This window comes from Juglans regia, chromosome 1, assembly GCF_001411555.2.
Source record: "Juglans regia cultivar Chandler chromosome 1, Walnut 2.0, whole genome shotgun sequence".
Taxonomy (NCBI): Eukaryota; Viridiplantae; Streptophyta; class Magnoliopsida; order Fagales; family Juglandaceae; genus Juglans; species Juglans regia.
This window is the reverse complement of record NC_049901.1, coordinates 7,816,903-7,832,172: the sequence shown is the minus strand read 5'-3', so window position 1 is coordinate 7,832,172 and position 15,270 is coordinate 7,816,903. Positions and strand designations below refer to the sequence as shown.

Here is a 15,270-nt window from a genome sequence, read left to right as displayed (position 1 = left end):
TTAAAAAACCTATATGCACTTTTAACACTAAAACACCCACTTCTTTCATGCTCCCATACCCACATATCATCTTCATCAGAGTAACTATGATGTAGCTTGAGGATTGTCTCAATAATTTTTGGATTGAATAGAGATCTAACCTTAGGCAGGTTCCACCATAGATTCTACATGTCCTTCCAGTTCCTCAGCCCACCCAAACCTGTTAAGGATTGTGCACCATAATTTCCTTCCTTAATTCTCTAAAACCTGGCAGTTATACATCATCAAGAATATGAATACTTATTCCATTCCCTACATTCCATCTTCTACGTCTTAAGAGTAGCTTCTTAGCCTCCCATATTCCTCTCTAAGCATAAGAGAGAGAGTTACCAAGTTGAGCCTCGAACAGATTGCCACTTGGAAAGTACATTGCACTATAGATTTTATGGAATAGAGATTATTTATATTGCAGCAGCCTCCACCCCTGTTTAGCTAGCAATGCCATGTTAAAACTTTCCAATTCTTTGAAGCCTAGACCCCCAACAGCTTTAGGACAACACAACTTATGCCATCTCACCCAATGAATCTTTCTTTCATAATTTCTTTGCCCCCACCAATATTTAGCCATCATACTTTCAATATCAGCACACAGTTTAGAAGGGAGTTTGAAACAGCTCATTGCATAGGAAGGGATAGCAAGAGCCACAGCTTTGAGAAGTACTTCCCTACCCACTTGAGAAAACATGTGACCTTTCCAACCTTGAAGTTTTAACCAAACCTTTTGCTTAATCTCAGCAAAAACAGCATGTTTAGATCTACCAACAATAGAGGGCAATCCTAAATACTTATCATATTGCTGGATCTGAGTAGTACCCCATAAGTCCATAATAGCTCTCTTCTGGACATCACTCATATTCTGACTGAAAACCATAGCTGATTTATCTTGGTTGATGAACTGACTAGAGGCCTCCTCATAGAGTTTCAGCAGCCTTAACAACTTGAGGTTAGTCTCCACACTAGCATCACAAAAAATGAGACTGTCATCAGCAAATAGAAAGTGATTCAGTTTAGGGGCACCTCTACAAACTTGAATTCCATAAATTGTATTTGAAATTGCTGCTTGCTTCAATAATCCAATAAGGCCTTATGTACATAACAGAAACAAATAAGGAGAGATAGGATCTCCTTGTCTCAACCCCCTTGAAGGGATAATATGACCTGTTGGAGATCCATTAATAAGTATGGAAAATGAAGCACTTTGCACACATCTCATAATCAGTTTGATCACTTTCTCATGAAAACCCTTTTTTTCCACTCTTTTTCCTTTTTATAAAGTGAATAACCTCATAAGCCACTAAAATATTATCTATTATTAGTCTACCAGGCAGAAAAGCAGACTGGGTTTCTGAAATCACAGAATGCAACATTTGCTTAACTCTGTTAGCAATAACTTTTGACATCAATTTGTATATAACATTACAGAGGCTAATGGGTCTGTAATCATTAACTTTAATGGGGTTATTCTTCTTAGGAACCATAGTTATAAAAGTATGGTTCAGTGCTTGGGGGAAAACACCAGAGTTAAGAGCAACGAGGACAGCATCAGTAATAGAGTTATCAATTTGGGGCCAAAATTTTTGAAAGAACAAAGGAGGTAGACCATCAGGACCAGGGGCCTTCAAGGGTGCATTTCTTTTAAGGCTCTACATACTTCCACTGCAGAGTATTCTTTAATAAGATCTTCATTCATTTATTCAGTGACCTTAATATCAATTCTGTCTATAACAGCAGCAGTATTATAGGGCCCTGTAGAGGTAAACAAGGAAGTAAAGTAATTAATAATGAGATTATTGCACTGCTCCCCTTCATGCCAATTCCCATTTTCATCCATAAGTTTGACAATGTTATTCTTCTTTTTTCTCTGTGAAGCCTTAGCATGGAAGAATTTGATATTTTGGTCACCTTCAGCTAGCCATAGGGCCCGAGATCTTTGTTTCCACAAAATTTATTCCCTTGCTAGCCATGTTTCCACAGACTTTATACCATTTGAATTTAAGGAAAGAGGATCCCTTTGTTGTTATGACTTCAATCTTAGTCTTGCCTCTAGCAGTTTAAGATTTGAGAAGTTATTTAAACATAATTTTTTATAATATTTTTATTTTAGTTTTTATCAAAATTAGTTTGATTTTTTATTTTTTTATTTTGGTTGGAATTTAAAGATGAAATTTTAAATAACAATTTTTTATTGAGAGATGTATGGTTTGGGCATGTTTGTGGCATGGGATGAGTCAACAATTTTCATCTCATCATTACAATTTTTTCAAACTATGAAACAAAATATAATAAACAATTCAATTTTATTAAATCTTAATTAAAATTTTTCAAATTTTAAAATAATAATAATATTTTAAACTTTAATCTAAAATCATAAATTCTCATCTCACTCCCCTATACATTTTGAGAACTTTCAATACCGAACTTAGTTCTCAAAATTCGATAGTAAAGTAAAAGAAATATGCATATGAAATAAATTTTTTATATTTATTATTTATTTAATATTATTCAAAAAATTTATAAAAACAATAATAAAATATTATAAATCTCACTTTAACTGTGTATCTCTTACCCCACTTAGCCCCTTAAGTTTGAGCAACAATTTATATTTTTCAACTTCGTTTGCATATATGTTATCTAGTTAAATAAATCTTCTAGATTATCTAATATTTTATATTATCTAATCTAATTAGCTTTAATTTTTTAAAATTGAGAGACGAGAGAACTTTTTATTTGATTTCACTCCAAAAATTATTACGTACTTGTGAAATATGAATAGCATAATACTTTCACTATATCATAACATACTATATAAATACTCCAAAGTTAGATAATAATTACTTGCGACAATAAATAGAATAGAATCTTATATCATGTTATGTTAATATATAGAGAATATTATCAAATGTCTTCATCATTTAGTGAGATAATTATAGAGATTTCGGACATGTTTAGTTTAGGTATGCTTGAAAAATGAGATGAGATGATAATTTTGTGAATAGCAATAAGATGATTTGTGAATAATAATAAAATAGTTTGAATTAAGTATTTATTGGGTTTTGAAAAAGAAAAATAAAAAAGAAAAATATTGTTATAATATAATTTTTTAATATAATATTTACTTTGAAATTAAAAAAATTGAATTATTTTTTACTTTTTATTATGACAATTAGAAAAATTATAATGATTAATTTAAAAATATTTATATTTTAATAATATTTAACAACAAAATAAAATGAGATCAAAATTATTTAAGCCCTTAAAGCTTGAAAGCATATCCGTTAAAAAGCCCATCCCAGCACTCACAAAACCAATCCGCTTCAGGTTTGTAGAAATAAAAATAAAAATCAGTCCCAGTCGTCGTCCTTGCTTCGTCTTGTGGGCCCATTGCTTTGGGCCGTGAAAGTCTGTTTTTGATAACTAGGGCCGAATAATGTGAAGAAGGTAGTGAAAAGGGGTAAAAAATGAGAGGAAAATAAAATACTTTTGACGAAGAAAAATAATGAGTAATGTTAGATATTATTGTAAAATGTGTAAGTTCCATACAATTATTTTGAAAAAGAGTATATTTTATAATTAAAAAATTAATTTTTTTTATATAAATTTCATATTTATTTTTTTTTTTTAAAATAATTATGCAGTACTTATACACTTACAACTATAAGTATAAGTATTATTTCTCATTAGGATATTATGAATCTTCTTCCTTCTTATTGATAGGTGATAATAATACCTAAGAACTGGAGGAATAATGAAAAGAAAAGAATAATGTCAGAGTGGAAATGGTGGGTTTGAATCCAAAGTAACCCTACCAAACAACTTGACAATGACTCTCCTGCCTTTCTCAGCTGCATACCCTTGTACCCTGATTTATTACCTTTTTTTTTTTTTTTCCGAAGGCACGGGTTGGGTATATAAAATCATCTCATCTCATTATTATAATTTCTCAAAATTCTCATATAAAATATAAAAATAATTCAATTTTTTCAAATCTCAATATAAAAATAATATTAAAAATTATATTCTAACAATATTTTATTTAACTTTTAATAAAACATCGCATCTCATCCTATTTAAACTGCATAACCAAACGAGACCTAAGTACTTAAGAGTCAATACATTATTATAGATGAAAAATGAATGAGAGTCGAGACGCGCCACAAAAAAAGAAAATGTTTTAGTCACAAATAGATCACTTAAAAACAAATATGTAAATTGATATAATTTGATGTGAGTTTACTTTTATGATATATTTTTAGGGATGTAGGCTATAGCACTTCTTTTGTTGATGTCACTGGAATTTATCAGGCCGCAACAAAATCCATCTGGATGTTAATAAAAAGATACATAACAAAAATTTAAGTAACTTGTAAAACTAGAAGTTAAGTCTTTTTATGTGATTATTGTGTGAGATAAACACGATCAAGAAAAAACATCCACATTCGGTTGAATTTCACATGAATGAATCGCCTAAAAAATTCATACCACTGATCCTGATCATGATCATACGATCAGTCCCATGAGTCATGACAAATTATCTACAAAGTGTGTGATATTAATGTAATATAATAAAAAAAATTATAGACAACAATCTTATTATCTTAGTTACAGTGATGAAATTTATAAATATGTATAAAGCTCAAGTGCCATGTATTCCGAATTAACCAAGTCAAACCAGCTGCATCACCAACAGATATAGACGTACCTTTCAGCACATCAATGGAAATAGGGAAGATTGATAATATTTCAAATTATTAAGTGCATTTGGATTTAAGAAAAGCTATAGTCTCAAAGAGATTTTATAAAAATAAACTTATAAATTTATTTGAATTCATATGAAATGATAAATCTACTTTATAATAAAAGAGGTTTTACAATTTAACATATTATATCAACCCATATTAGATTGCGGGTTTAGTTTTGTTGGATCTCTTTGTGACTAGACTGTATTTGGTAAGTGAAATAATCTGAAACTACTTCACTATTATTCACAAACAATTCATTACTATTCATTATTTTTTTACTATTATTCACAATTCATTTAAAATCATATTAGCATCCGCATTTCTCTTTGAATTTTGCAGGGCGTTTATTTTTACTGACCATGCATACTGCATACTCGTATTGGAGAGGAGTACTGCTATCCAGTCATGCAGTCCATTCACCAAAAGACAAATAAATGAGTTGAATCGATTTGTTTTCCTTGTAAAAATGACTTGCCAAAAGATGCATGCAAGTTCCAAATGGTACTCAATATTCATCGAAGCCGCTCATGAGATGTTGTAACAGCCACAATTTTAATTAAGGATTTTAAATTTTTTATTTTATTTTATTAGTATTATTATTATAATTAATTTTTAATTTTTAGTTTATTTCTTTTAGACCTTCAGATTTTGCTGTTTCCGTTTCAATTTATATTTCATATTCTCAATGATTTCGGCATGGCAGCAAATGATCTCCATCTCCTTAATTCTCTATTCTCGATCTTATAGCATCAAACAAAATTTTCCTTTCTTGTAACCTCGGCACCATATGCTGAGTTTAGTGTTGCCGTGGTAACCTTCAATGTAGCATCCGAGCTCTACAATTTATTTAGTTTCTGTCGCATTTATATGATCTTTGTTGCTTTCTCTCCCTTATGTAATTAATCAAATACTTTGTAAATTTTATTTCTACCACCGTCAACCACCACAAGGGGTAAATACTTAATGGGTCAACACGAACACGACCCGTTAAGGATTTCGTGTTAAAATTCTAAACCCGAACACGACACGACCCGTTAATGAATAAGAAATAAATTGACACGATGCGACACGACACAACCCATTCCGTTTCAACCCGTTTACATTAATGGGTTGAACATACACGATACGACACGACACGACCCGTTTGACTTAATTGATTTTATATAAATATTTAAATATAAATAATATCTATAAAAAATAAAAAACTAACTACAAGTCTAAAATTACAATCCAAACAAATATGATCCACATAATTTGTAATAATATTCATTATTAAAATTACATCCCAAATATAATAAAAAAAAATATACAATGTAAATATATTAATATTACAATTCCAAATATAATAAAAAATTAAAAACACAGATCTAAACAAATTTAGAACTTGAAGAAGGAAGTGGAACGTCCTCCTTACCCTTTAGGTCTAAGAGTATAAATGTAAATTTAATTTTCTTAACGGGTCATAATGGGTTATAATGAGTCATAACGGGTTGACCTGTTAGTGACTCGTTAAGCAATTGTGTCTTAATGGGTCAACTCGTTTTGACCCGAACCCGTTAAGACTAAATCCTAACCCGCTTTTATTATGTCGTGTTCGTATTGGATTAACAGATCGTGTCACATATTGCCACCCCTACTTCAAACCATATATTTTAGGAAAAAAATCTATTTAACATTATTTTTTCATCATCTTCGTATTATTTTATAATTTGATATTTGATAATAGATTAAAAAATATATATATAATAAATAATCTTTTATCATTTAATATCATATTATAAAATAATAAAAAAATAATAAAAATTAAAATGATGAATTACATTAGTTGATGAGAACCAGGTTCATATCATTAGTGCCATAAGCTTTATCTTTGTTTCGTTTTCTTTTCCTTGTTCCAGAATACTCCATCTTTGTCTTTTTCTTAGATTTGTCTCTATTAGTCAAATTTATGCACAATCATTTATATTTACGGAAAGTGCCATTAAACCTCAAGTGCCGTGTAACTTTTTCTTCCCTGACATTGGTTGGTCAAGTTGTTTTTTTATCTGTCATTAATCAAGTTCCTACGAAAAGGCAGTCAGTATAGTAAGGCAGATAGTTTTAAAATAAGAATAGTATTTGTTTTAGACGTAACAGAAAATTATTAAAATTATTATTTTCTATAGTATGAGTTCAAATATTAGATGGAGCTTCATGATACGGTTATTAAAATTCTTAATGATGTAAAGTATTTCTTTTAAGTAACGAGTTACGAAGAGAATATTTAGAATAAACATTTCAAAGTAAGTAATTTGATCACATATTAGGATTAACATATAGTTAGACTATTACTATTAAAGCTAGTTCTTTAACGGCCGTTCTTTTTATGTACTATGCATATTATGATCTATGTAAGCATATCAGTCATCATAGCATATGATCATGTTAATTTTTCGCATCATGTTCAGGTTCAGCATTTTATAGTTATTTATATTAGTATGAATGGTATGCATCTCACGTCACATAAGACAAGTAAGTTATCTTAATTTCAAGTATAAGATAAGATAAGATTATTTAATCAGATGACATTTCAGTTCAGTATTTAGGGTAGATGTGCAAGCTACAAACTCAAGCGTGGTCCATCGTAATATGTCAAAATACTACTCAGCGGCTCCCCTTGCTGCAATGGGATGTGGGGCTGGTGCATAATCTTGCACATAGGGTTAAGTGTGGGGCTAGTGAGTTGAGTCAATTAATTCAGATAAGTTAAGACAGTTATGCATAACATGAACATGAACATCAACATGATATGACAATAATTTTATTCTTTCAGCATGAAAACTTTATGAAATTTTTTTATTTATTATGTTTACATTGTGATGAGTTCTTATTGAGTCTTCGACTCATTTTAATTTTATTTCATATTTTTACCACCCAGGTGAGGAGAATGAGGAATACAAGTAGGCGGACCAAGTTTAGAAGGAGCAGACTAATGAACCTTAGACCATATTTATGATTTCTTTTCATTTAGTTGGTTTGGAAACTTGGATATGACTATATTTTAGACAATGGTTTAACTTAAGTTTTCTTTTGGATTAAACATTTTTTTTTAATTATGCAAGTCTCTTACCTGCGCTTTAGTTACGTAACATTCATAACTCCAGGGAAGGAGATGTTACAGATGTATACTTTCGAAATATTGGGATAATTTTGGTGTTCATGTGTTGATTAGTCTCATAAACTCATGTTTTTCCATAATTCATTTTTTTTTTTTTACTCGATTCTCGTAGTTATATCTGTAATGTGAATCAGTGCCAGTTTGTTAATTACCTTACATATCTGCTTTCCTGCATATAAGTACCATCTTCTTCAAGTTACTAATTAGAGAGATATTGCAGTCGTCAATTTCTTTCACACACACAGTAGTGATGGCTAGGTCTCAATAGTTGTTCGCATGTGTCATGTTCATTGCTTCTTTTGTTATAGCCATGAGTAGAAGAATCACCATTGGTGAATAAATAGGTGCTAGTTGGTTTGATGTTCATGCAACATTATACGACGACATGACCGGCAGAGAAACCATGCGTAAGTCGACATTATGGACTAATTGTTCATACTTCATACTTATTAATGCCAAAATAGAAAAAAATATGTACAGATTGAACAGGCAAGAGAACAAACGAAATAGTACCGCTCAAGCCAAGTATTTGCTGGAGGTTGAGAGCCTGCACTATCATCCTTGGGCTTTCCACATGGTAAAGAACCCATAAAGATGCATACGTACATATATATATATATATATATATATTCCATCCAACTCAGTTTGGCTCTTCTTTTGCTTGGCCAGACAGTCCAACTCATTCACTTCCAATCAAGCATGTCTAATAACCATAGAACCTCTTCCTTGGAAGTCGCAGCATCACAGAAATCCATTTCAATCCCAAAAACATCAATAACTTCATTTCCATGTTCCATGAAAAGCAAAGACATCCATGCCCGGATACCTGAAATGAAGGGGTGGACAGGAGAGAAGTCTAAATAGTCAAATGCCAAGGCCCTATAGGCTGTCCGATCTATGTAGTCAAACATGGACTTATTAATGATGCGAGCAACCTTCTTGGTATCCTTGCGCCCCACAAGCACCGAAACACTGACAGTCTGGCTTAGAGGAACGGTGAGTCTTGGCTCAACAGGAAGTGTCATCTTGTACTCGGGGCCTTCCAGGTGAAATCTGAGCATGTTACAAATTCCTGGTGGAAGGGTCTTGATCCCAGAATTTAATACAGGGCCTGGGACTACTTCCGAAAATATCAACCTATCGTCAATCCAAATGTCAATAAAAAATTCCAAATCATCAAAGGACAGCCTCGGGGGAAGAAGAGTTCGACGATGCTGGCGTCTACAAAACGTTTGATACAGCTTGTAGTACGTTAAAGTTGGGGGGTTAGGCTGCTTGCAGATTGAAGGCCATCTCTTGGCACATAGGCATTTCCACAAGTAATCATCTTGGGCCATGTCTCTCCACTGCTTACATACTGCCATGCACGAGGCAAGGTCTACACCCTCCAATAAGGGAAATACAACCTTCAAAGCCTCTTCATATGTCATTTTCAGTTCACAAAACAACAAATAAAAGTAGGAAAAAATATCTGCTCCTGCAACCGTTCACAAATTTTGGAGGACCTCAAAGCAATAGCTTAAGATATATTCCCTGTGAAAGAAATAAGATTAATGTTAGAAGCACTCATAAATATGCTCTCAATAACTATTTACAAAATAAATGAAAAATCACGTCAATATACAAATTATGCAAAACAAAAAAGGAAATGTCACAGTAACAAAACTCCGTACTTTAATCAATTAAGTATTCAACATTCTCAGGGATTTAGACTGCAAGTCCATGAAAGATCGGCAGAAATTAATTATAAGAGTCCAATGTTGCTAGGCTGGCCTAATCAAATGATCTTATCAACAGATATGCACCTTCGTCTACCGACCGTAATCCTCCCAAACAAACCCACCAATATACAAAATCGCCTGCATATACAGTGAATATGCACAGAATAACCAAGGCCTTAGTGTCTATGTTTTAGCATTTCAATCACACTCACCCCCGTCATTTGTTGTAACCGAGGTCCGAAATCAACACTTCACATAAGATCATAACAAGTAATTCAGATGCCACATTCTTTGTTGCAAGATCTAAAATAACGTGCTTAGTGGAAAGACCTTATATGGAAGAACCCTAGCCACTTGCAATGAAAATTAATATATTTTCGTTGTTGCCACCATGATTACAGAAACTCTTTACATGAGTCCAAATACAAAAATCAATATCGTTAACCAATAATTGATTCATCATTACTTCGCTAATTTGGAAGTCTAAATAATGATAATTCACAAAATAAATCAAACCCCATGATCGGATCACCAAATAAGAAAAGGAATCAAATGATCTTTAAAAAAATCAAAATTTCTCCAACAAAAATGGAAATTCAATTACGAATATATACATGCACAAACTCGATTCCATATAATTTATGGCAGACTTAAAAACACAACTTTCTCAATCCGTAAATCTGGAATATCTATATGGATTACATATATGGATATGCATATACAATGATACATACATACATACATATATATATATACAGAGAGAGAGAGAGAGAGAGAGAGAGGGGCGCGGATCAGACCTTAGATCGCGACGAGCGAGGAAGCTGACCAACAAAGCGTCTAACCGGGAACGAAGCGGAAAAGAAATGAGTTTGAGATCTTAAGAGGAGATGTTTGCACCTTATTACCTTAGGCACATGCATTTTTAAAATTTAATTAATATCATATTTTTTTACATTTATTCATTCTATTTAAATTTAATCTTAATATTAAATTAGTTATCCATTTTCTATATAATCATAAAATATTATTAAATTAATAAATTTTTTATATCACATTTTATAATTCTACTAATTTAATATTAATAATAATTATATTTTAATTAAATTAATATTAAAAAATCATATTTTCAAATGTCATTTAATAATAACTAAAAATTGAGATTAAATTTATTTAAAATTTTATATAAATTTCTTATTTATTAACTAAATATCTAACAACATACTTATTTCAATGTCAATAAAAAATCTATACCATTTATCAAAAATAAAAAATAAAAGATAAAAAATTTACACCTACATAAATACTTACAAGTGATTGGAGTGAGAAATTAATATTTTAATATTTAATAAATTAATTATAATTCTTTATTTTCAATTAACTACTGTAATAAAAATTTAAATTATTTGAGAAATATCCAATTTAATATAAAATATTTTTAATATAAAATATTTAAATTTTAATATTTTTTAATTTTGATCAAGTCAATAAAGATCTCTAAAATAGGATGTAAAGAGAGTTCGTTGGAGCCTCTGCGAGAGGGCCGGGAGAGATTTGGTAATATAGAGGGAAAAGCCGTCTGTAGCTACTTTAGGTAGTTTTCCTTAATTGCCGTCGTAGGCTTTCTGTAGCTGCTGAATGTGGATTGGGTTCATTTTGATTGAAATTGGATCTGGGATACATGATTTCTAATTTTATATGGTGGAAGTTTCGTTTTCTCTCCTATATCTCTATAAATACCATATATATATATATTAAATGTCATCTTAAAAATTGACACGTGTCTGTTTATTAAAAATGTATGTACTTATCATATGCATTATGCTCAACGAGCGCATGTCAATTTTTTTTTAAAAAAAAATTATATTATCAAGTTGGTATATAAAGTATATCAGATAAAATACTTACATATTATAACTTAATTTAAAATATAAATTTTAAATTTTATAAATTAAATATTATTATTTAAATCATGTGAATAATATACTCTACTCATTTAATTTAATAATAGAATAACTCATTTTTTAAATAGCTTAAAGGAAGTTTCATTCAATCCAATTTGGATTAAAACTTTGTCCTTCTATATATATAATTGGCATAAAACATGTCCCACGTCTAATAAATCTGTAAATTCTTTAAAATATATAAATCAATTTGTGTCTAATTATAATTAAAATCAAACATGCACGTTAATGGGGGAATTATTCCTATTGAAATTAGACTTGTGAGAGATACATTCCCAACTACTCAAGACAATTCGAACAACACAATACTTTGGATAAGAACTAAATTATTAAGGCAAATTAAACAAAAAAAATGTAAGTCTATCTCACTCATTTTTATTCCTATTTTCTTTAATTTAGAGAGATATAAATTCAACCTTTCGACTTTATTAATTCCACTTTAGAGAGTATGCTTTTCAGGAACAATTTAAATATATAAGTTATGTCTATTTTTGTCCAAATTTGTAAAAAATTTTAATAAAAAAAATTATAAAATATCGTAACGGAGGTCTAGACTATAGTCCATTTAAATATTTAATCATAAGGGCGTGTCTATCTATAGTATGCAACTATGAGAGTCATTTATATTGATTGTCTCGTACGTATATGTACACATGAAAAATTATATTTATCAGTTATCATCTGATCCACACCACATATCAACATACTAACACGTAATTTTTTATTTTTATCGTTTTATTTAAACACACATATTCACATATAAAAGTCACTAACAGTGATGTTTGTATGGGCCGGCCCAACTTGATTGCTCTTTCCTTTGTCCTGGGCTTCAGGCTTGACTCAAACAAATATTATGTTTTAAACATTTTTAAAAAATAAAAAAATATGAATTAATTAATATTCACTTCCTTAATTATTAAGTAAAAAAATAAAAAATTAAATCGATAACTTTTATCGATTCAACTAACATTTTTCAATCGTTATTCATATCAAGGTTTGGCTACTTATGTGCAAATATAATATTAAATGTGAGATCACATTAGTCATTAAAAATTTATAAAAGTATAAATATTTTTCAAGCTACTTAATTTGGCATGTTTTTATATCATCAGTATATTTAACATATCAATGAACAGACTTGTAAATAAAATTTTTATTATTTTCTATGATCTTATTGATTCTGAAATAATTTAAAGATCATCCTTCGCTCCCACCTTTTTATACCTGAAAATTTGTATTTAGAAAAAATATATTTTCCTTCCCATGGAAATACTGTTCTCACAATAAAGTTATTTTCTCTCTTTTAGCCTAGATTGACTTCTAAGTTTGGTAAAGGAGTGACGGCTCATCTCTCTAAATAATCAGGTTTGTTTATTGATTATGACTCAATATAAAACGCGAGAATGGCCTAAATTGAAGCCTAAACCTCAGAATCTCGAATCAACACCAAACAAAAAACTGAACAGATACACATATAATAATAGAATGGGAAAAGAATATAAAGTACAGGACCCAAATGCTAGAAATGGTTTACATTAGACAAAACAAGTGGGTCAAGGGCTTGCAACCAAAAAGGGTAAGTGACCCTGACCCATGTTGATTATGGCAGTTTCTGCCGACTGAAAAACAAGAGGAATAAAGCGAATAAACCAGCACATGATTCACACACTGGAAACTCTACCAAAGAGAGTGCTGAGGAACCACATAAAGATGTTACATCACATCTCTCTATTCATGTAAGTTGCAACACTTGCATTCTTCACTTCCAGACAGGCTTTTTTCATTTTTTATTTATTTATCTTACATTGTCTCTTTGTAAGTTGAAGCACATTCCAAATGCTCTTCTAATTAATATTATAAACACTTGAGATCAAGCATGTTGTAAAAGGTGTAAACCAGCAGAGCTGCCATGGGAAAGGCAAAAGCTTTAGTTATCAAAATAAAAAAACAACTAATAATCAGCTCCAGATGGATTAGAACCGGACGAAAAGAAACAATATTCAAGGTGAAGAACAAACAACTTTTGTTTTTCTGCAGGACAGAGAGTCTCTGCAGTGCAGATTACTTTAAAGAAAGGAGAAGAAAAAGGAATTTGATATGAAGAAGGAAGGAAGGAAAGAAAGAAATCACATGCACTGCATACACATGTCACACATGCCGGATTGAGAGATAGCTTGGGATTGAAGGGTGTAAACATGTGGTGCAAAATCAGGTAAAATCTATATGGAGATAGGGTACTGATTAGGGGTTCATTTAACAAGTAAAGTAAGAGGAGGAAACAATTACAAATAAAAGCTCTTTTTGGGAGAGAGAGAGAGAGAGAGAGAGGAAAAGGGATGAGTTCTATGCAGGGAATGTGCAGAACATGCTGTACATTTCGTGCTGCCTCACTGTCCCTCCTTTGTCACATGCCCCCCTGATCTCCTCAAAGCTACACTCCAAGACCCCTCCCCTGCATGTGCTTCCCCATGTGCTTAGGCTCTCCCTTTCTCTCAATTCCAACAAGGCTTTTTTTTTTTTCCCCCTGCCTTGCTGGCCCATATCTCCTTCACATGCTCCATTTAGAGAAGTCACAGCCCCATTACAACTAGCCTGCAACCCCTCTTTTTCAGACAATTGTCGGAATTGCCCTTTGGCTCTTGTTCTGCATGCTGTGACCTGTCTAATATCTGAACTTACATATGAGTTAGAGGAGAGCTTTGTACCCAGGAATGGGAAAAAAAATGGATGAGCTCTTTGTCGCCCTATTTTTAGTAGAGAAATGATAATTGCACATGTAGTTATGAGTGTGTAAGTGCGGTACAATTATTTTTTTTTAAAAAAACAAATAGTACATAAAAAAAAATAATTTTTTGATAATAAATTTTATTATTATTATTTTAAATAACTGTATAATATTTAAAATATGTTGCATAAATCACAATGAACAATATAAGAGCATTAGCATTGGATTGGCTATTCTATTCTTTAAATTTTAACTAATATGTAACTTTTTTACCTTTAACTAATCATTCAAAACTTGAAGTCTACATTGGATTAGTCATCACACTCTCTATAATAATAAAATATTATTATTTTTTATTATTTATATTTTTTTATTAATTTTTATTTTATTTTCATAATCTTTAATAATCTCCAACAAATAATATTCATTTTTATTTTTACAATCTAACAATCTATAATATAATAATCTCATATATATATAGATAGTAAAATCTCATATGAATAAAAATATCATATCTATAATATAAGAATCTTAAAAAATACTTTTAGACTTGCTATAGTTCTTTTCATATTTGAAAAAAAGAATAGATTTACTGTAGCTTATAGTTTGGATGAAAATAATTTAGTTAATTCAATATAGAGTAAATATAGATGATGTTTGTTAAATTTAAAGATAAAAAAATATTTGACTAATTCAATATCAATACTCTAAGTAAGTTTTGAACAATGAGACAGTGTGGATAATGGAATTGACTGTTCATACGAGATGCAAACATATGACATGTCCAAAGTATCTTTTGTTTTGTTTTTCCTTTTTATTTGGGTTGTCATAATTTCACATGATTGAAAGGGTATGGGGGAGAAGGTGAAAAAATGGAAGGTCCCGGTTATCCCATGTGCCATTCACAGAAGGGGGCAGGCTTTCTACC

General features: G+C 30.7%; 1 protein-coding gene across 1 annotated transcript; it reads right to left on the bottom strand.

The window, feature by feature from the left end:
- Positions 1 to 8,291: 8,291 nt before the first annotated feature.
- Positions 8,292 to 10,524, bottom strand: LOC108987942 (F-box protein At5g39250-like). Its single transcript, XM_018961020.2, has 2 exons — positions 10,454 to 10,524; positions 8,292 to 9,468 (listed from the first exon to the last, which is right to left on the bottom strand). The coding sequence occupies exon 2, from the start codon at positions 9,363 to 9,365 to the stop codon at positions 8,619 to 8,621; it is 747 nt and encodes a 248-aa protein (XP_018816565.1). The 5' UTR covers positions 9,366 to 9,468; positions 10,454 to 10,524; the 3' UTR covers positions 8,292 to 8,618.
- Positions 10,525 to 15,270: the final 4,746 nt, after the last annotated feature.

Coding starts and splice junctions, on each gene's coding strand:
- LOC108987942 (XM_018961020.2), bottom strand. CDS start 9,365: ATGACATATGAAGAGGCTTTGAAGGTTGTATTTCCCTTATTGGAGGGT.